The sequence below is a fragment of the Ochlerotatus camptorhynchus genome, unplaced genomic scaffold, assembly GCF_037179485.1.
Source record: "Ochlerotatus camptorhynchus isolate MF236.1 unplaced genomic scaffold, CSIRO-AGI_Acam_v1.1 ptg000267l, whole genome shotgun sequence".
NCBI classification, from domain to species: Eukaryota; Metazoa; Arthropoda; class Insecta; order Diptera; family Culicidae; genus Ochlerotatus; species Ochlerotatus camptorhynchus.
Genome location: NW_027040757.1, coordinates 987,510 through 1,008,840, shown reverse-complemented (window position 1 = coordinate 1,008,840; position 21,331 = coordinate 987,510). Strand labels below are relative to the sequence as shown.

The 21,331-nt window shown below is 41.7% G+C and overlaps 1 protein-coding gene across 1 annotated transcript; it reads left to right on the top strand.

Annotated features, from left to right (window-relative positions):
- The first annotated feature begins 4,762 nt into the window (after window positions 1–4,762).
- On the top strand, window positions 4,763–5,410 carry LOC135705461 (uncharacterized). The gene has a single exon (XM_065227209.1). The coding sequence runs from the start codon at window positions 4,763–4,765 to the stop codon at window positions 5,408–5,410; it is 648 nt and encodes a 215-aa protein (XP_065083281.1).
- The last annotated feature ends 15,921 nt before the right edge of the window (window positions 5,411–21,331 follow it).

Here is a 21,331-nt window from a genome sequence, read left to right as displayed (position 1 = left end):
TCAACGGGACTTGGCAGCCGTTAGGTTTTTATTCGGAGAAATTCACCCTGGGCCAACGAAGCTATTCCACTTTTGGACGGGAGCTAATAGCTATGACAATGGCCGTAAGGTACTTCAGACATCTGTTAGAGGGCCGCCGATTTACGATTTTTACCGATCATAACCCTCTAACGCATGCTATGACTTCCAATTCTGCTTGTCGTCGGCCCCACGAAGAGAGAGCGTTACAGTACATTTCACAATTTACTACGGACATCAAACACATCAGTGGACAGCTTAATATTATTGCAGACACGCTCTCCAGAGTAGACACGATTAGTTCTCCATCTCCAATCGATTACAAAATCATTGCATTGGACCAGGACAATGACCGAAAACTCCATAAATTACTCAGCTCGACGAGTTCTTCGTTGAATTTGAAACAAGTTACCCTGCAGCTGTGTTCAAAACCACTTTATTGTGACGTCTCCGTAAATGGTTGCACTCGTCCGTACATACCAGAGCCGCATCGCCGCATGATTATGGAGCACTTCCACAACATTGCTCATCCTGGCATACGAGCAACTCGTAGGTTTTTGTCCAGTAGATTCGTTTGGCCAAAAATGAACAAAGACATCGCCGAGTTCGTGAGAAATTGTATGGCTTGTCAAAAATCAAAGGTTCACCGTCATATCACCGCATTGCTGGCTTCGTTTGGCTTGCCAAAGTGTCGTTTCTACCACATCCACATCGATTTAGTTGGCCCTCTACCACCATCTAACGGTGGCGTTTATCTTCTTACAATTGTAGATCGTTTCACCAGATGGCCCGAGGCTATTCCGTTGGAAGATATGACGGCACATACTGTGGCAACGGCACTCTACTCTCAGTGGATTTCACGATTTGGCTGTCCTGAGTACATCACATCGGATCAGGGACGTCAATTCGAATTGAGAGTTGTTCAGGGAATTAGCATCTCTACTTGGAAGTAATCATACTCGAACAACCGCCTACCACCCACAAGCAAATGGGATGGTCGAACGCTTCCACCGTAAACTGAAGGAAGCCATCATGTGCGTAGACGCGAAGAAATGGTTCTTTCGACTTCTTTCAATTTTGCTGGGTTTGAGAACCGCATACAAAGAGGACATGTTTACAAGAGGATTGTTCTCCTGCTGAGGTGTACGGGCAAACTTTACGTGTACTAGGAGAATTTTTCGAACCGCCGGAGCAGAATGCAAGTAGAGCAAATTTTTCGTCGGACCTTCGTCGTGCTCTGGACCAGATTAGACCGATCGAAGCCAAACATCACACCAAAGGAAAGTTTTTCGTAAGCAAGAGTTTGAAGGACTGTACACATGTGTTCGTTCGCTACGACGCTGTTAAGAAATCGCTCCAGAGGCCATACGACGGACCTTACCGTGTGATAGAGAAAGTTATTTATTTTGATTAATTGTACTTGTAATTATTGAGTAAATTTTGATACCGCTATCGTCATCAGCTCACCGAGCATCTAGCATTCATCGAATGGGCTGTGGTTGCGTCGAGGGTTGCATTTTATTTCGTGGTCGTTGCTATCGATTCCGGGCTCCAGCTAGCTTGGCTGGCCAGACTTACCACCAGGTTGTTTCGTATCGGGTTGGGGTTATGATTGCTGCTATGTCCTGTTTTCCTTGTCGATCTATGTCTTCTTGCCAAATATCAGCGTTTCGGGTTAATTTGTATCTGCAGTGAGCTAATCAATCAGCATAGACTTCTAATTTCCTCCATTTCCCGCTGTGCCGGGTTCATCTTCTGGGCTGCACCGAAACCACAGACAAACAGACATAACACTCGTAAGTTGTTCATCGAACAAGTATTTAACGGACAATTTAAAAGTATCGCAGTTGGTAGTACCGGCACCTGTGGCGCGCATAGTCAATTCCCTTGCGTTTGACGTTTACTCACTACCGCCATCTGTTCAGTGTTGTGCCCACCACAGTGTACTCAACAGATGGCGGCAATGTTTTTGCGACGATGTTTTACAGTCAGAAATATTCAATGTGTTATGTCTGTTTGTCTGTGCCGAAACCCTCTTTGGAGAATGATGTCGTTTTCTTTTTCACTCCCACACTTTGTAAATCATCGAAATCATTATGAATTAACGACAGCATCAGTTCGAATTGTTTGTTGGGGTTGAGGATAAGTTCCGAAAAACATGGATTTTGGGAACTAAGTCGTACTTCTCGTATCTACTAATGCGAATTGCACGCAAAAACCACCAAATGAAAAGTTTCCTCTCTAAAGTACCACTGTGAGAATTCAATATAAAGAAGTCAAGTTAAAATGGGGGCGACCCCGGCGTAGTGGTTAACATCCAAACCTCTCACGTCAAATTCCACCTGGTTCAAAGGGGAATCCCCCAACGCTGTAGCTTGCAGTTAGATTATTACTTACCTCTTGGAGCTCCTGGAATGAAAGCCACGAGTTCTGGGTCTTCAAATATATGAAGCAAAGCCTACTTTGATCAAATCGACATAGAGTGTACGTCGACTTTAGTTCCGTATACATTTCTACCGAATCATTAATACAGCTCATTTCACACTTTCTTAAGCTCATGACTGTATACCGCACATCTCCCCTCTACCATGAGAAAAAAAAATATTTAAAAATTTCTTATAAAGACTAACTTATAGTTTTAATTATTCAGTACCTGTACATCATCTGTGTGAGTGTATGGATCGGGTGAATCATTCCTCTTCACTTGGACTCGATTAATACGTTTCTTGCGGCACACCACTGCAAAATGTCCGCATTCACCACACGAATTGCATTGCTTGTCGAGGGCTGGACAAGGGTAGTTGTTGTGTCGGAATCGGTTGCAGCGATTGCATCGTGAGCGTCGAGGCACGTGTTGAGGATTGCTCCGAGGTCGCTTCGTCAACGCCCTGTTGCTCTAGACGTCTGGTCCTGTGGGTTTCCTGCTAGCTTCGACACGTGTAGACTGAAAGCTTCCTAGATCGATAGCGTACACTTTCTGTTCTTCTGCTTCACCTATTTCCGCTTCGAAAGCTTCATCACGGGTTGCTGCTTGCACGATAAAGTCGATGTCATATCCGAACGTTCTAGATGTTTTAGCGAGGTCCCTTCAAAAGCTGTGCCCGCACAATTCGATCCTGATTGGTTGGACTATAACCACAAAACCTGACTTTTCCCATTAATCGGGCATGGAAAGCGATAGCGGATTCAGTTTTCTCCTGCTTCATGTTACAGAAAGCGTCGTGTTCGGCGGCTGTGTCGGTCATTGATTGAAAATATTTTTTAATATTTGACACGAAGACTTGGTAGCCATTTACGTTGGTCAGATCGGGTCTCAACTTCACCACTCTGATGATACCCTGCAGTTCATTTCCGATGGAAAAGAATAGCGGTTTCACTCTTCCCACAACTTGTTGGGGAAGGTTTCATGTTGTCCCAGCGAATGCTTGTTGAAGCGCCGGTCAATGGACCAGCAAGCCCAACGGATGTGTTCCAAGTTTGGTGCGAGTGTTTGTGTTAAAAAAAAACTTATTGTTTGCGAGAGGTCGGCAAGTACTTTCTCAATCTTTTGAAGACGTTCACTCGTGTCAAGACTTTCTTCGCGTGTTAGCGTTGTTTTGCATGGATGTGGTCCTGCGGTTTTCTTGAACAGAGTTTACCGTATCGGTTGTAGGGTCATCTGGTTCACTGGCGGAGCTAAACTCAAAACTCTCCTGCTGCACATATCATTGCCTTCACTGTCGGAAACATCGGTCCGGTGGTCTCGTCAGCTTCAGTGGTATCGCTCGGATGTTCTTGTACACTTGCCTCATCGTCACTGGATGGTCGTACATTTTTGTCTCCGTTCTCCATTTCCGCAATTTTTCCCACGCAGAATGCTTTCTGTGAAATATCTAAAGCTAACAAACCACCATCAGATGAAATGAAAGTAACGTCACAATTGATTTTTTTATGAATAATAATGACTGTGGGGCGTACAAATTCATTCAATAAAAGGACACCTCGTCTCACATGCGGACGGAGTGTACGTCGACTTTAGTTCCGTATACATTTCTACCGAATCATTAATACAGTTCATTTCACACTCTCTTAAGCTCATGACTGTATACCGCACACAAATTACAGCATATGTCACGTAAAACTACGTGAAAACTAGATGTATGAGTACTCATTGCAAGACACCATATATCACGTGATATACGCTGTAATGTAAACGGGGTATTAAAGTGACTATAATTTAAAAAAAAGTAAAGTTGAACAGTGGTGGGCTTTGGCCAGATTTGGATTTTTCAAATATAATCCTAAATAGGACCTAGACTATTTGATACTCTAGCCTCAAGTCCGTGCTCTGTCAATGTTTCATTGTGATTAATCAAATTTGGGGTGAATTTGAAAGAACGGGAACTGGGAGTGCAGAGCGCACTGCCCACTGGACGATTTTGAAGCCTGGCCAAGTGAGTGGGTTATGGGTTTATTTGATTGTTATTTCCAAGTTATATATTAATACATTCAAACAGATTCAATCCATTGGCATTTGGTATCTGAGATAAAACAGAGATAGGATGCGGAGGGCCCGCTTAGGGGGAGCGTAACCCATGTTATGGGTTCCATTTATTAAATAGTTCAGCTAGGCTAGAAAAAAAAATATAAAATTCATCGGGTTGAAGAAAACCATAATAACCAAAAATATAAGGTTATTTATACCTATAAGTCATAGGATTAAGGTACGGACACCCATCCCACCCAGCTAAATAGCAAACTGGTCATGAAGATTCTGGAATGTTATTCTCTACATCTCAAATTCGCCAAGGAGTATCCAATTAAATTCCAGGAGTTTCTGTCTTGGGGCAACGAAGCAGAGGCGTACGAATCGGATAGGAAACGGAAGCTGCAGGATAGGAAGCTAAACAGACTACGACACGAGTCTCAACGGAGACGGACGACACACCGAACGGGTGAGCAGATCCCATCAACCATCACCACGACACCGAGGGTTCACTCCATTGATGCGTTGGTTTTTAACCGATCGACGTTCGCATTCACGGAAGAACAATTGACACACCTCAACAAGGGGCTAGGATACGCGGTTACAACCAAGCCAGACGTGGAGCAGATCATCATTGACGTAGAGACAGCCATTACCAAGACACTTTCAACATCATCACAGAATACGGTCAGGACTATCACATCGAACATAATCAAGGACGGACAGGAACAAAGTCGCGCCGACGAAAAGGAAATTCGGATTGTATTGGAGTTGAAAAGTAAAGCAGTATACTACGTGAAAGCTGACAAGGGCAACGCGGTTGTTATCATGGACGAGGACGATTACGACAATCAGATGACAATGAAGATTAACAACGGAACGTATAGACAGCTTCGAGTAGACCCCTTAAGGTGTATTCAGATCTGAGCGATATTTCACGCGCGGAGAGAGATTTTGGGAAGGTACGAGAGGGAGAAAAGTACTAGTTGTCTCTCTCATTCCAACGCAAATTTTGCTCCGCTCCGCTAATGTACGCTTAGATCTGAATACATCTTTACAGAACATAGTGGAACGCGTGGAGAAAGCACTGAAGGAGTGCAAATCGATATTAGGAGATGGAGCAGGTCGTTTACGGGAATCCAATCCCATTCTACCCAGGATCAAAGGTCTCCCCAAAGTCCACAAACCGGGGAATGAAATGCGAGAGATCGTGTCTGCAGTTGGTTCCCCCACCCACAAACTAGCGAAGTGGCTAGTCACAGAGTTCCAGAGTATGCCGAATCAGTTCCAGAGTAAAGCAGTTAGTAACACCCAGGAGTTCGCCCAGCAACTACAATCTTCAGGAGACATCAACGAGGACGAGATTATGGTATCTTTCGACGCCACAGAGCTTTTTCCCAGCGTACCGGTCAAGGAAGCGATCAACCATTTGGAGGACTGGCTATTAACACAACGAGAGGATGCAGCATGGAGAAACAAGGTTCGGACGTACCTTAAGCTGACCTGCCTTTGTATGGAAGAGAACTACTTCTGGGAAACCCCCTAACTTTTCATGGCCAACTTGGAGACAATCCGGAAGGAGAAAGGACTATTACCAAACCGTTGGTGGAGGTTTGTTGACGATATCTTCAGCGTTGTTAAACGAAAAGCCCTTCCACAAATTTTAGATGAGATCAACAAAATTCACAAGGATATCAAATTCACTCACGAGGTAGAAAAAGACGGGAATCTCGCATTTCTCGATCTTCCAGTCATCAGGGAATCATCATCATCTACTTCGCTTGAATACGAAATTTACAGGAAACCAACAAGCACCAAGAGAGTTATCCCCTATACTTCCAACCATTCGTTTCAGCAAAAAATGGCCGCCGTCCACTACATGATTCACCGGATGCAGACTCTTCCACTCAGCGATACAGGAAAGGTTAAGGAATTACAGTACATCTTCGAAACAGTGAGTCTCAACGGATACAAGGAGACCACAATCCAGGCAATCATAGATAAAAAGCAAGAATTCTACAAAGGAGATTATTTTCAACCCTCACCGCAGAACCTGAACCCTTGAAACGAGTGTCCGTTCCATTTGATCAAGATATTACTTGTAAGCTAAGACCACAGTTAAAACAATTAGATTTAGTTTTTACCAGTAGACATAACCAGTTGAAATCATTGGATCCACTAAAGACCCAGTTAACCCAGGTAAAGTAGGTGTATATAAAATAAACTGTAATCATTGTTACAAAGTATACGTAGGACAAACCAAGAGAACTTTAGCAACTAGATTTAAAGAACATATAGCGGAGCAAGAGAAAAAAGACCTAACATATGATTTCAAATCAAAGGTTGCAGAACACATCATCACAGAGGACCATCAACTACCGACGGAAGACATCACGATTTTACGGACCGTATCCACACCATGGAAATTGGATGTTGCAGAGAGCCTCGAGATCAACAATCAACATAATTCAACTTTACTCAACAGGGATCAAGGAAACGGATACACATGGCTTTTCAAGTTACTACCTAGGACACATCAACAGCAGCAGAGTACCTGCTCCTACGGGAAATTAAATTTAAGTTTACCTAGGTTCTAAGTGAAAATGTACCTGTGCTAATATATAAGGCTGTCCACGAGACAGTTGCGATCAGCTGACTTTTTTGTTTACCAAGAACTTTTAACAGATCACAGTAGAACCATAGAGGTAACTCTAAGACCACTGGGTCCCGAAGAAAATCATTATTATTTTTGGCTCACTCAGTACCAGAACAACGGTCCCAAGCAGTCCCAAGCTATTTCACTCACCCCTGCATGTTCTGCATGAATCCACACACCCCTGATGTTATCTGTCAAACTTTCATAGCGAATCAAAACAAACATAGTGTAGTAATAGAATTTCAACTAGAATAGGGTACGTTAATCGTTTGCTTGGGACCAATAGGCTACTAAAGTGGTGAGCCAATTTAAAATCGTTAGTTTCGTATTGATTGTTGGTAGAACTGACAGTTCACTCTCATATAAATTTCTGCTTTGTTTATGTTTACATTCAGCACCATTAACACCAGATCAATCACACACTCTTGATTTCTAGCTGTCAATTCCACTGAGAAACGTCTCTTGGATCCGAGCTTCGATCACCTTATATTCAGTAAAATGCGATGTTTTTCTACAGTCGAGATAATGAAGAAGTCTGCACATTGTAGACGAAATACGCGTATAAGGATAAGCAAATAAGGTACAGGAAATAAATGGAAATTACTAATCCTTCTCTCTCTCTCTCTCTTTATAGAAATGACAGGTTTATAGTGAAAGAATCTACCATATGAAGCCCATTCACTAATCAAAATCAGATTCACATTGTCAGGCCCTGCCTAAGAATAAAGGGATTGACGATGATTTTTCAAGTTTTATTTTGAATTCGCATATAATTGTTATTTTAAGTTTGGTTTTGTAATTATAAGATAAATAGTTTACCTCATTTGAAACATTGAGTTGTATAAACTGACGAATCATACATCTAATATAGTAGTAGTTACAGTGTCGCATGATCTAACAGCCGCTGCACAGTGGGCTAAAATTGACAAAACCGCGACTAAATTGAATATCTTGGCTTCAGTCAGTGGTTTCAGTCAACATATTATACATATTCTCAAAGGAAAAATTCTGCTGTATCGATTGGTGGTAGTCTCCATATTAAGTATGCTTTAACCTCGTGATTCTGAACAAACAACAGTTCTAGAACAATTTTTATAATGTGGCCACTTTATCGGTCAATCCAGATTATCCGGAGATCCAGAATATAGCCACTATACCCCAAAATATAGTTGCCATATTAAATTCGCTTTGATCTCTTCATTCTGAACAACATAGAAAATATCGCAAGACTCTAGGACAATTGTTATAATGTGGCCACTTTATCGGTCGTTCCGGATCCTCCTTTAGGCCAGTAGAGTTACCCTGAGGGCGTATTTGGTGTCTTTACACCATATATACTTAGTACTATTAATTTCCAGTAATATACGTAAGTAAAGTGTAAAATTATGTCGATAGATAGAGGCATTTCCCGGCCCTCTATCTCGGTACGCACAAGTCTCCGGTCAATGAGACCACCACCAATCGATTCAGCAGAATTTTTCCTTTGAGAATATGTATACTAGGGTTTTTGATCTAATTTCCATCCTACCCGCACTTTACCTCTCATCTTTGAACGGGTTTGAACAGAAAATGGAATATTTCTGTCAAAGATGACTTCTAAATTTATTCACCTTTCCATATGTACCGTTAGATATGATAAAGAGTCACAAATTGTTGAGATATTGTTTAAAATCTAACACTGTTTCTTGATTCTAAATTCGTTCTACGAGTTTCAATTCCGTCCTAACGCATTGAAACGCCATTAGATTTTCTTCGTCCTACGGATAAACGTAGAAAAAGGGGATTTGTAAGGAGCGTTTCTTTTGTTTTGAGAACAATAAGCGTAAATATTCATACAATGCGCTCTAATATTATTTATGTTGTAGCTAATGAACTAACGCATCGGAACAAACCTATTATTGATTTGTGCACGGTAAAATCATTGATATTATTGATCTCGGAAATGAGCGATTACGACGAAGTAGCGCTCTACCCTATGTTGACTGAAACCGTTTGGCAGCCGAGATATTCAATTTAGTCGCGGTTTTGTCAATTTTTGCCCACTTTGCACTGCTTGCAACTAATGAACAATTTCAAACTTGTTCTGCATTATTCACATGTTGCAATCAGGGTGTCTTCCATTAGTTTTGGCTGGAATTGTGAAGTGATAGGATATATTATCAAAGAACAAAAGGGGAAGTGCAAACAAATCGGTGAATACGCCTTTTTAATGCACCACCAATGTAGAGTGCGCCACGCGAGTTCGAGAAGAAACGTCAACCAAACCGTTTGTTTACATCAGAATAAGTAATCTTGCCAATTTCCATCGGTAATTGTCTTATTGTACGATTTTCCACAAATCTGAACTGATTTGCACCTTAACTATTCACACACAAGAAATCCGGAAGATCATAACTACTAAGGCACTTTTCTAATTTTCCATTTTTCTGAACAAAAATATTGCTGAACACCAGCAGGATCTTTTCAAAAACGTTACAGAATTAAATTTTTCAACTGTAGATTAACTTTTGCAGCATCACAGATGAATCAATTTATCAGGAAAAGTAAAAAAAGTGTTCCGCTTCCTATGTCTCAAGGCAAAAATTTATGCTCACAACCGAGCTCACAACACTCTTTTGGACGTTCTCCTATTCACCACCAGAGGTTGAATCGATCGTTTAGTTTCTATCAAAAAAGGCCTATTAAAAAGTGGTTCGTATTCTGCTCAACAAGCGATGCGTTGTGGTAGCGTTCTACACGGGCTTCAATGTGCATTCACACTATCATAGCATGCTGCCTATCTTAACAGCAGGCCAAGCTGCAGGCAAAAGATGCCTTCTTCTGATCCGAAGTTCCACTTCTGTTTTGTGATATTATGGTGATGTTTTGTTTGTGTGAGTAGCGGAAGGGGATTGTGGGGTTTGTGTTTGACACGTGGGACCTGCAACTTTAGCTTTGACCGAGGGGGGCGACACATCTAAATCTCAAGTTAGATGGTCAACAAATCTCACACTAGCGAATCAATCTTCGAACAATCTTCTTTCAATTGTCGCATCAATTTTTTGCAGGAAATCTTCAGAATCGTCATCAATCTTCTTTCTATCTACTCAGCGTGCGCGCAGCTAGCCACAGCAAAACACAATCTTTTTTTGCATCCTAGATAGAGTCGTCCCCCTCGGCTTTGAAAGAGTCTTAATGAGCGTTTTCCTGATCGCAAATTTTAGTTTAGTTCACTCATAATCGCCAAAAGTGCAGGAACTCAGCGATGAGTAAAATTTGTCTCATGTTTTCCCAGGATTTACCAGGATTTTCCAGGGAAAAATTCGCGAATTTGAGAAAAGTAAAGATTGGATTCACTCAGTCTATTGGTACTACTCCGAGACTGAATAAAATTTTCGTCAATTTCCTCATTTTCTGGCAGATTTTTTAGGTTTTCCACAGGAAGCCATGACACAAATTTACTCATCGCTGAGTTCCTGCATTTTGGCGATTATGAGTGAACTAAACTCAAATGTGGGTCGTTCTCATTCGCCGTGTGAAGAGCGAAGAGAGCAGTGTTGGCAAAATCAGAAATCAATTGATATTTTTCCGCTCTCATGCGCTCGCAATATCACGCGTGATATTGGAACAAAATATCATGCTTGATATTGATTTTACAAGCTCCTTTGATATTGCGAGACTATTTACAACGTGCAAAAATCAAGCTGAGAGTTGACTCGACACAAAAATGATTCCATTGCACATCGTTTTCTTAGAAAGAGAAAGCATAGTTTGCTATCACTTTTTAATCTTCACCGATGGCAGACGCGAAGGGACTGCTGCAAGCCGTTATGGAAGTTTCGGTTGCATTCGGGTGTAAAGCATAAATCATTAACCTCAATCTCACCACAGTTTAATGAGATTTGCAGTTGGTGAGTTTTGTTAGCTTGATATTCCGAGCTGCGAAATCACAGCGTGCAAAATCAACCGTAGTTGTTTGCTTGTTGATTTTTGTCTACGAAAATCAATTGTGATCTTGGGCGTTGGTGAGCTGCAATATTTGGCAACCCGCAATTTTGTGTTTACTTCGAGTGACTTTTAATTTGTGCGACTGTCGTCTGCTTCAGTATCACGGTAAAATTAATACTTTTTTAACCGTATCGGTAGTATCGCTATTCAATGGAAGTATTTGAAGAATCAATTTTTGACAACTCTTTGTTCTTTGTTACAGAGCCTGTGTAGATGTATTTCGTTGTGCTGGAGCAAATATTTCCCTGTCCAATTTCACTTTTCATACGCAAAGTTAATTATAAATATTTAAATCTCAACAGTTAACCAGCGTCTGACTGAAAATCTCCTTAATAAAGACAACCAACCTCAACAATTAAATTCAACCCCAATCTCAATACTTCCCACGCTTTTCTTCATGAAGCGGTCGTGTTTATTCACATTGCTCGATTGGAACCGTGTTTGACGTTTTGGCTTCAGTCTTCGCGCGTCTCTTATTTAACATCGTCTCTGGCACGGGTTGAATATTATCATATTAGGGGAAATGGCTCTAATGTTGGCCATAGATCTAAGATTGGGCCCATCGCTAAAAATCTGCTATTTATCAATTTTATCTAGATGAACGAGTCATTGGGACGGTGCTAATGGATATTTTTGGTCGCTATTGAAAATTTAGTCGATTGCTGAATTTATGCATGGGCCCAAATTAGGGGCATTTAGGCCGACATTCAATCCATTTCCCCTATCTGGTTATTCCATAGTTTGGTTGAGCATTTCTTTAGCCGAAATGAGGGAGGGGAGGGCACCCTGGTTGCAATTCTAGAAAAGAGCTCGTTATAAAGTAGCTTAAAACAATTAAATAGAAATGCCACAATCTTACCGAATAGTTCCGCTGTTCTGATTTCGGTAGAGTTTGTTGAGATCGGGTATAGTTTCTGAGCATGTTGTTTGTGGATTCCCATTTTGAAATAGCTCAGGTTAGCATAGAGTAATATTTATATTGCTAGGGAACGTTCTTTCGGGATCGTTTTTGCTTCATGCATTTCTCATTACACATACTAAATTAATCATGATCAGTCTTAGAAAATGTTATATGTTTGAGCCCAGTTCTAGATTAGTTTGTTATTAATATCTTTTGCATTGCAGCTCGCGAGAGGTTACCAAATATGAGTAATATGGTTTTTCATCCACACTAGTTTGGGGGAGGGGGCGAGTCAAACGTTGCGATCTGAGAGCGAAATAGAGACAAATAAAATAGGGTACACAACACCATGACCCAAACGACTATCCAACGTATGCGGCTCACACTTAACTTGTTCTATTTCTTTCTTCTTCTCATGTACTAATATTACCTGTCTGAGAACAAATGGGAACACGGCCAGATGTTCAATAGGAAGATAAATAGCGAGAAAGCATGAGCAAGAAAAGAAGAATTAAATAAGACATGCATCGGAAAGAGTAAGCAATCAGAAGGATCACGCCGGTTGGAGACAGCTAATTTATACTGGACGAAACTGGTAAGTAGGATAAGAATTGTAAAAGTGTTTGCTTGCATGATTTACCTATTTTAGAATTACCTATAAGCCTCATTTCCTTCAATTACTACTCCATCGCAGCACACACCTAATAATGATCACTAACCATCATATAGTTTCAGCATTATCGATATTTTAATCAAAAGATGAGTTGTAAAGTATAATTACCATGCATAGAGATATGTTGATGTACCAGAACCTGGACGGACACGAGCCTACCCAGGTAAGGACCCGGATACGACCACCCATGAGTGTCTAGAGTATCGCACGAGCTGACGAGTGCAACGGGAAAGACAGTAGGTGTATAGACTAGGGGGTTAGTCCCTACACAGCAAAAATAAATTTTAATATTACATCCAAGAGGATGCACTTCAATCATGTCGAAAATCTCATGTAATTTTTATGGCAATAAAAATAAACAAATGCAGTAAAAGCAGCGTAATGTCAGTTCATGCACTGTATTAATGATAATTTTGTCCTTTTTGGCAAGTAATATTACACCATATTTTCGACACGATTGAAGTGCATCCAATTTGATGTGATATCAATTTTTTTTTTGCTGTGTAGATAAGCCAACTTAGCGGCTGGCACAGCCTATACACTAGAATGATGCCCCACAGTGCTCAAACGGTTCCAAATTGGGTCCTGCTTAGCCTCCCAAAATTTGACCTACTTTAGTAAGAAACTGACTTGCCAAAAACCATTTCAAGTTTATATGGAAATTACTATTGGAAAACTTATGGTCATCAACATTACACTGGCGACCAGACTCAATGCCCTCTCCAGCATAGCACAATAACAATAACAATAATAACTTCTTCAAGCATTCAGAATCATAAGGGCGTAACTGTGAAGATCGATCTCTTAATCGATTTTCTCTTTTATTAATAACTTGGCTTGTTTAACATATTTCGGTGCGTTTCATGTTGCTTTTGCCCTTATGATTCTGAACGCTAGAATATATTGTTTTGTTAATCCAATTTTTTCTTTGTTTACTATATTTTCGTAGGCAGTGATAAATTAAATTTTAAAGTCCAAACATAGTAAGGTACCTATAACTAACACGTTTATTTATCATTCATTATGAGTTTACATTTTAATATCCTTCATATCAGATCCACTGGTAGTAACTCATCGTATTATAAAACAAACCTTCAACAGTATTTAACGAACATCTAAAGTACGGTGCTCTGCAGCATTCGAAAGGATTTCAGTTGAGAATGACCCGTAACGGAACTGGATGGTACTACTTGATGTTTGTCCGATTTTCGGGGAAATATGCGGGTAACGACCTTAGACACCTGCTTCTTGACGGTTCTGAATTTGATCAGGCCCCCTTTTTTGCTGGATTTCTGTTGAACGTCATACTTTCTGGCTTCCTCGTAGAATGATTGCGCCACCACAGGATATTCCGGCTGGTTGATGGTGGTGGGTACCAGCTGATCTTCTTTCTCGTCGCTCAGGTCAGCCGGAATGGGTTGTGGAAGTAAGACATGATTAACAACCGAGTAAATCTCCCATCGGCGAGCACGTTGTTCGGCCAAGGCAGCCCGCTTCTGTTCGTGTAGCGATCGGAGTAGGTTCCTTGCCAGCGGTGAGGTTCCCGAAGTGGACCGAGCAAGTCGCTTGGACGAACGGAACGAGAGACGTTGGGTAGCGGAACGGCGTACTGATGGATAGTTGGCCTCCATGGCTCGGCGAATACTGTATTGTGGATGCGATGTTGAAACTTGAAGCTCCAGTACAAGAGTGATGCTTTGAGCTGCCGGTTCAGGATATTTTTATAGAAAGGAATTTCATCCCTACTCCGTTTTGGGTTATTCGTTGTCAATACCTGTCGACGGTGAGCACACGGACACGGGAAGACAATAGGACATAGATGATGATTTTTCGGGTTTGAAGATAGGCATAGGTAAATCGTAAGTCCATTTGCCTCCTTAACCTTTCCAAAGGGAGGTTGCCAAAATAAGGCGTGGCAGAAGGATGAGTGTGTTATTTTTGTATTTAGCGAGAGTTATTCAAAATTGAAGCGTTTGTTTTATCAACAGATCTCTATTCATTCATCGAATCGCAACTTTTACACTTTAGTTGGGTAATTTATTACTTAAATCAATTCGGTTCATTATGTTTAGAAGACGAATGAAGTTGTGTTCAGGTGAAATACAAATTAGAAGTGATTTTATAATTTAAAGTACTATTGCCATAGATTACTAATAATCTCATACGACATAGTTTAATGCAAAGTTAGGTTTTTTAAAATTTCAGTGCTAATCGTTTGTAGGTCGTTCAAGGTTCCTAAACATACTTCCCTTCATCAATTTTAGTCAACAATTTTAGTCAACGGCCTCATTCTATGGGTGGTTTGTTTATTCTTTTGATGATTTTGTTTAAAGCAAAATAAAAATCCACTTCAAATTTTTCTATCGACTCAGATCTAACTTCGTTGATCGGTTAAAGAACTCGTCTCTTTTTACGAAATTTGCAAAATTCGCCCTTAAAAAAATCTACCCCTGCAGCCTTTTTCTACCAAAACAAAAGATACCTGACCAAACGACGAAAGCCACCTCCGCCCCTTATGTGTGCATTTTGTTTTCTTTCGTTCCACTAACTTCCATCAAATCCTAGCCAAAACTAAACTCTACATGTTTGACCGTGCATGCAAAGTGGTCCTTCTTCCTGTAAATACGGGGAAAACCCAATTTTCAGTTCGCAGAACATAACCTAGCTCGGCACACAAGTAGAAAGATGCCTATTTCAATCGGATCAAGTTGCCGCCAGAAGCTGGGAAATCCCCACAATAATGTATACAGAGAGGAGAAAAGGATTTGATTGGATCCTTTATGCTGGGTGCTTGCCTGCATCGTGCTGAACCTAAAATTTGGAATTTCCGGAATCATGATCGCAGCTGACTTGCTACACGCGGGGAATTGTATGAATTGTTGTGAGGCCCAATTAGCTGAATTCTAATTTTGATCCTAGTGAGAGGCTTAGCTGGAGATTATGGGTTTGGTTTTCTGGTGCCAGACCGTCTTGCGGTGGGTAATAAAATATGCAAATAGAGGGACTTGAGCATCTAGAGCCCTCTCGTACTGAAGTGCTACGTAATTGCATTTAGAAGCATGTTTTGTTTATGGATGCATGATGTTTATTCGCTGGTTATAAGATAAACATGATGTCATGAGGAAATGTTGTTTGTCGAAAATGCAATATTTTGATAAATTCGGTGTCATTTGAAAGGAAAAGTGTGACTATCAGGCCACCGACAAACCGACGTGAAACTTCACTTTTGCACGAAAATATGTAACGGCCTATTCAAATGTTCAGCGATCCGAACTGTCAAAACTATCGATTTGTTTAACTAGATAAACATAGTTAGTCCAGAATAGAGCAGTCACTAATAAACTCATAAATTTTGTTCGCAAACCGTTTCAAAGCCCATTCCTCACAAATCGAAGGCCGCCCACACAAACCAACACCATCATCGTGTAGGTGGAAGTTTCCCCTATTCGATGGTGGTGGTTTGCGTGGGTGGCCTTCGCTTTGTGAGTAAATGTCTTTGGAACGGTTTGTTTACAAATGTTGATGGGCCCTTTTCTATTGTTGATCCAGAAATGTCAACCAATGCACTTGTCACGCTTATCTATACTCCTATTGAACTGTCAAACTAAAATTGCGCAGTAGTTTCCATTTAAAATGTTGTACAAGCTGGATTTACGAGCACAAGTCGCCAACCTGTTTGGACGACTCAGTACAAGTGAAATTTTAAGCGTGTTCAAAGATAAGCCTATATTTAAATCAACTATTTATCGTGTTTTGAAAGATTAAGGCGATGGTAAAGAACCGGTAAATAAAAGGAAAAGCGGTCGCCCCACAAAATTGAGTGCCAGAACAATCAAAAAATGCTGTCAAGTGCTGAAAACAAAGTTGGCCAATCAACACGCAAATTAGTACGAACATTTTCAAACATGACGATCCAAAAAAAACAACTTAATCTATCGAAAACGTCAGCGTGCACCAAAATTTACACAGCAACAACTCGAAAAAATACCAAAATGCTGCCGTGCACTTCGTCGCGAACATTTTGCGAATGGAAAGTGCGTCATTTTGGAACTGAGCAAAAATACCATTTGTACCCTGATTTGTACTGAAAAAGGACCATCCACCAAACGTGCCTGGGCTACAAAATGGTGAGTTGACAACCTGGAAGGAGCGGAATCCTAGCCCTGGTCCTTACAAGTTCCTACTTCACGCCTCCCCGAGTCATATGATAACAAAAGACTACCAGCTGAAACATGGACACAGCTGGGTGGCGTAGCCTGGGCAATGTTGCCAGTCCGGCAATAGCAAAGTGAAGAGGTGCGACGCGAACACTGGCCCGGTAACCAGAGTACGGTGATAGAGAAAATGCTTCACCAAACCCGAGCGTCTGTTCACCATGGAGGTGCGGCTCAAAACGGCGTCTGTTCTCCATGTTAGGAGCGGCTGATCACCGTCCTAGTGCCAGCGTGGGACTCTAAACAGAGCTGTGCACGATGGTCCCCCGTTGGGGGTTGGGGCAGGCCCAACAAGCCGCCCTGGAAAAAACATAAACTTGCAAATACTGAAGAAAGAAATACGGATCGGAACAATCGGCACAGACCTACGCGACGAAATAAGGACTACGATTGGAAACTCGGAACATGGAACTGCAAATCGCTCGGCTTCCCGGGCTGCGATAGGTTAATCTATGACGAACTTTAACCACGCAACTTCGAAGTCGTAGCACTGCAGGAACTTTGCTGGACGAGACAAAAGGTATGGAAAAGCGGGCATCGAGCGGCTTCTTTCTACCAGAGCTGTGGCACCACCAACGAGCTGGGAACCGGCTTTGTAGTGCAGGGTAAGATGCGCCAACGCGTGATTGGTTGGCAGCCGATCAGCGCGAGGATGTGCAAGTTGAGGATTAAGGGCCGTTTCTTCAACTACAACATCATCAACGTGCACACGAAGGGAGACCCGACGACGAGAAAGAAGCGTTCTATGCGCAGCTGTCATTTTGATGCTGGACTTTGCTCGGGAAGCTAGGCGGATTGGACTTGCCATCAACGCATCAGAGACAAAATACATGAAAGGAAGAGGTTCTAGGGAAGACAATGTTAGCCTCCCACCCTGAGTTCAGATTAACGGTGACAAAATCGAGGTGGTCAATGAGTTCGTGTATTTGGGCTCACTGGTGACCGCCGAAAATGATACCAGCAGAGAAATTCAAAGACGCATTATGGCAGGGAATCGTGCCTACTTTGGACTCCGGAGGACGCTCCGGTCGAATAAAATTCGCCGCCTCACGAAGTTGACTGTGACGCTGATTAGACCGGTGGTGCTCTACGGCCACGAGACCTGGACTATGCTCGTGGAGGACCAACGCGCCCTTGGTGTTTTCGAACGGAAGGTGTTGCGTACCATCTACGGTGGAGTGCAGATGGATGACGGAACGTGGAGGAGGCGAATGAACCACGAATTGCACCAGCTGCTGGGAGAACCATCCATCGTCCACATTGCAAAAATTGGGCGACTACGGTGGGCTGGGCACGTCGTAAGAATGCCGCACGACGACCCAGTGAAAATGGTTCTAGAAAGCGACCCAACAGGAACAAGAAGAAGAGGCGCGCAGCGGGCATGGTGGATCGACCAAGGCGACTTGCGGACCCTTCGCATACTACGAGGTTGGCGAAGTGTGGCCATGGATCGACTAAAGACGACTTCTTCGGACAGCAGAGGACAACAAGGCCTTAGTCTGATTGGTAAGGTAAGTAACCAAACGTGCATCAGGCTCGTCCAATCGGGTGTACTCAAGCGTATGGTGTACGAAAATGGCTCAAAATGAGCAACAATTGGTTGATCGAATCAAGCAAAACATAAAAGAAATCGACATAGACACCGTCCAGACCCTCATTCAACATGTTCGCCGCACACTGCGAAAAAATCGGAGACAATGGTCCATTGAGTGTACTGTGCATTTTTCAACAATTTTTAAATAGAATAAAATACCCTGAAGAGGATTTTAGAATTTGATTGTTTGATTTCAAATGGCATGCTTTTCATTTTTTTTTTCCCAGAACTAATGTTACATATGTTATGGTTGTTGTTTGAGTGCCATTGGTCATATCTTGTGAAGTAGATGTGATTTGATATTTCACTTGATATGATTCCGAAATTTACCACCCGGAATATCCGGAGCCGGTTCTACGGTGGCCATATGGGTTTATGGTTTTCGTTTTCAGAGCCTTTAGTCATATGTGATTTTATATGGTTATGAGAGATTTTATTTATTGATATGGTTATGAGAGATATCAAATTTGAACATGTGGAACCATGATCCGGAATATCTTGAACTTATACAACAGTGACCATATGGCTCCGTGGTTGTTGTTTTGAGTATCATTGGTCATATTTCGGCGAGTAGGAGTACCATCCAACAGATGCAAGAACCACTCAGTGGAATGATGTTAAAGAAATTTAAATTTAATCGGGCATGGCCTGAGATACACATTTTTGTAGCGGCGCCGGTCAGATTACCGCGGGTTCACGGTATTTTTTTTTTAATTTGGACCTTTTTGTGCAGGATTACCATATTACCACCGACGAACTATAACTGATGCATTAGTGTTAATTAATTATGATTGGCGCGATCGTGATTGGTGTGATCGAGAGAGTACAGATGGTTCCAGGCACCTTCCGTAGATACAATGTATGTTTGGAAAGACAACAATTAATCAATCTTGAGATAAACAGCGAGTGTACTAGGTACACGTCATTCAAAAATTAAAAAAGTTATGAAATATGAGCCTGCACAAGAAATTGTAAAGATTGATGTAGGTTTAGAGGTCATGCCAATGCGCACAGTGAGCAAAAATTTACAAAACCGCGACTAAATTGAATATCTCGGCTGCCAAACGGCTTCCGGCAACATGTTATAAATATTCTTATACCCCGTTCACATTACAGCCTATATCACTGCAATGAGCACTCATACATAAGATTTCCAGTGAATATGAGATGTTGTAGCCGACACTGGCCGATCTCGGTTAAGCCTGCGGCTTAAGCGTCACTCCCGGTAAAGGAGACCGCAGGCCACGTTGAGTTTGCCCGGATGAGACTGCCTCAGGGCGAGTCCAAGTGAAAATCTTCATAGAAAAGAAGAGATCGAGCCAGCTTGACTACTACCGAATTTGATCGAGTAGAAACCTCTTTGCGAAACAGCATAATCTCTAACAACATCGAAATAATTCCGAAAAGCTCCCGGTAAGAGAATACACAAACCCTAAACGGCGTTCCACGTCAAGTTCTCCTCATCGGTAGTTTCACTTAAATTCCGCCAGAGGCGCAGCTGCAGCAAAAGAGGTACGCAACATAACAGTCCGACCACGCGGAAGACAACAACATGATTACACGGACCCGAAACAACGTAAAGATACTTTTTTCCTCTCATTCTAATTTTTGATAGGACTGATTAACAACATTACAGCGACTTCAAATCAAACATTTATTTCACAACGGAAAACGGTAAGTTGAGATTTATTATTAACTAAAGCATGCTTTTTTCGAAATTTCCATTGCTTGTATTTTGCTACTCCTCTTTATTCTATTTCTATATCTAGTCCTATTATTGTGTGCGTACGGTACAACTACCTTCTATCTGAGCTGTGCTCTTGTGTTTCTTCCTTTCGAATCCCACGGCGATGCAGCAAAGCTTGGCACCCGGGTGTCTAACATTGATGGGTTGGTGGTATGACGATACGTGCGCACGTTTGTCTTGCCGACACCCAACCTTACATTTATTGAACTTATCCAAATTGTAACAAGGTTACATTTATTAAAAAAAATAAGTTAAAATACATTCCTACACAACCCCATTCAATTACTATTTTCACATGAGCGAATCGCGTTCCACGTCTCTGGATTCAAACCGACAAAGAACGTCAAACGAGGAATTCGTATGACGATTGATAAGTAGAGTTTATGCCATCGGATAGACTCGTCCGAATGTGTGCGATAATGGGAACCGAACTTCAACAAGGTAGACTTCGGGTTCGTTCACGAGTCGAGATGAGAGAGACTCCCCAATTGGACATTTATTGGTTCAAACTGCGTGAAGGGCTAGATCGGGTTAGAGCAGAGCTTAGTAGGAAACGGTGGTAGAAAAAGTTAACGAGTTTTGTAAATCACCCGAAAAAAAAGTGCATTCGAGATTTACGTTGAATACACGTGGGTGATAAGGTTTTCGTACAGGTAATTGAACATACATCCCTGCAATTAACCATAGCAAACTGTGAGGCATTACAATAAAACACAATTTGTTTGAAGATTTAAACCCTTCAAACAAGGGCGATCCCGTTTACCAGACCGACTCGACCGAGCGTCGGCCGTATTATCAACAATCAATACGAAACTAACGATTTTAAATTGGCTCACTACTTGACTAGCCTATTGGTCCCAAGCAAACGATTAACGTACCCTATTCTAGTTGAAATTCTATTACTACACTATGTTTGTTTTGATTCGCTATGAAAGTTTGACAGATAACATCAGGGGTGTGTGGATTCATGCAGAACATGCAGGGGTGAGTGAAATAGCTTGGGACTGCTTGGGACCGTTGTTCTGGTACTGAGTGAGCCAAAAATAATAATGATTTTCTTCGGGACCCAGTGGTCT

Excerpts from the sequence above, each read along its gene's own strand:
- LOC135705461 (XM_065227209.1), top strand. The coding sequence starts at position 4,763 with ATGAAGATTCTGGAATGTTATTCTCTACATCTCAAATTCGCCAAGGAG.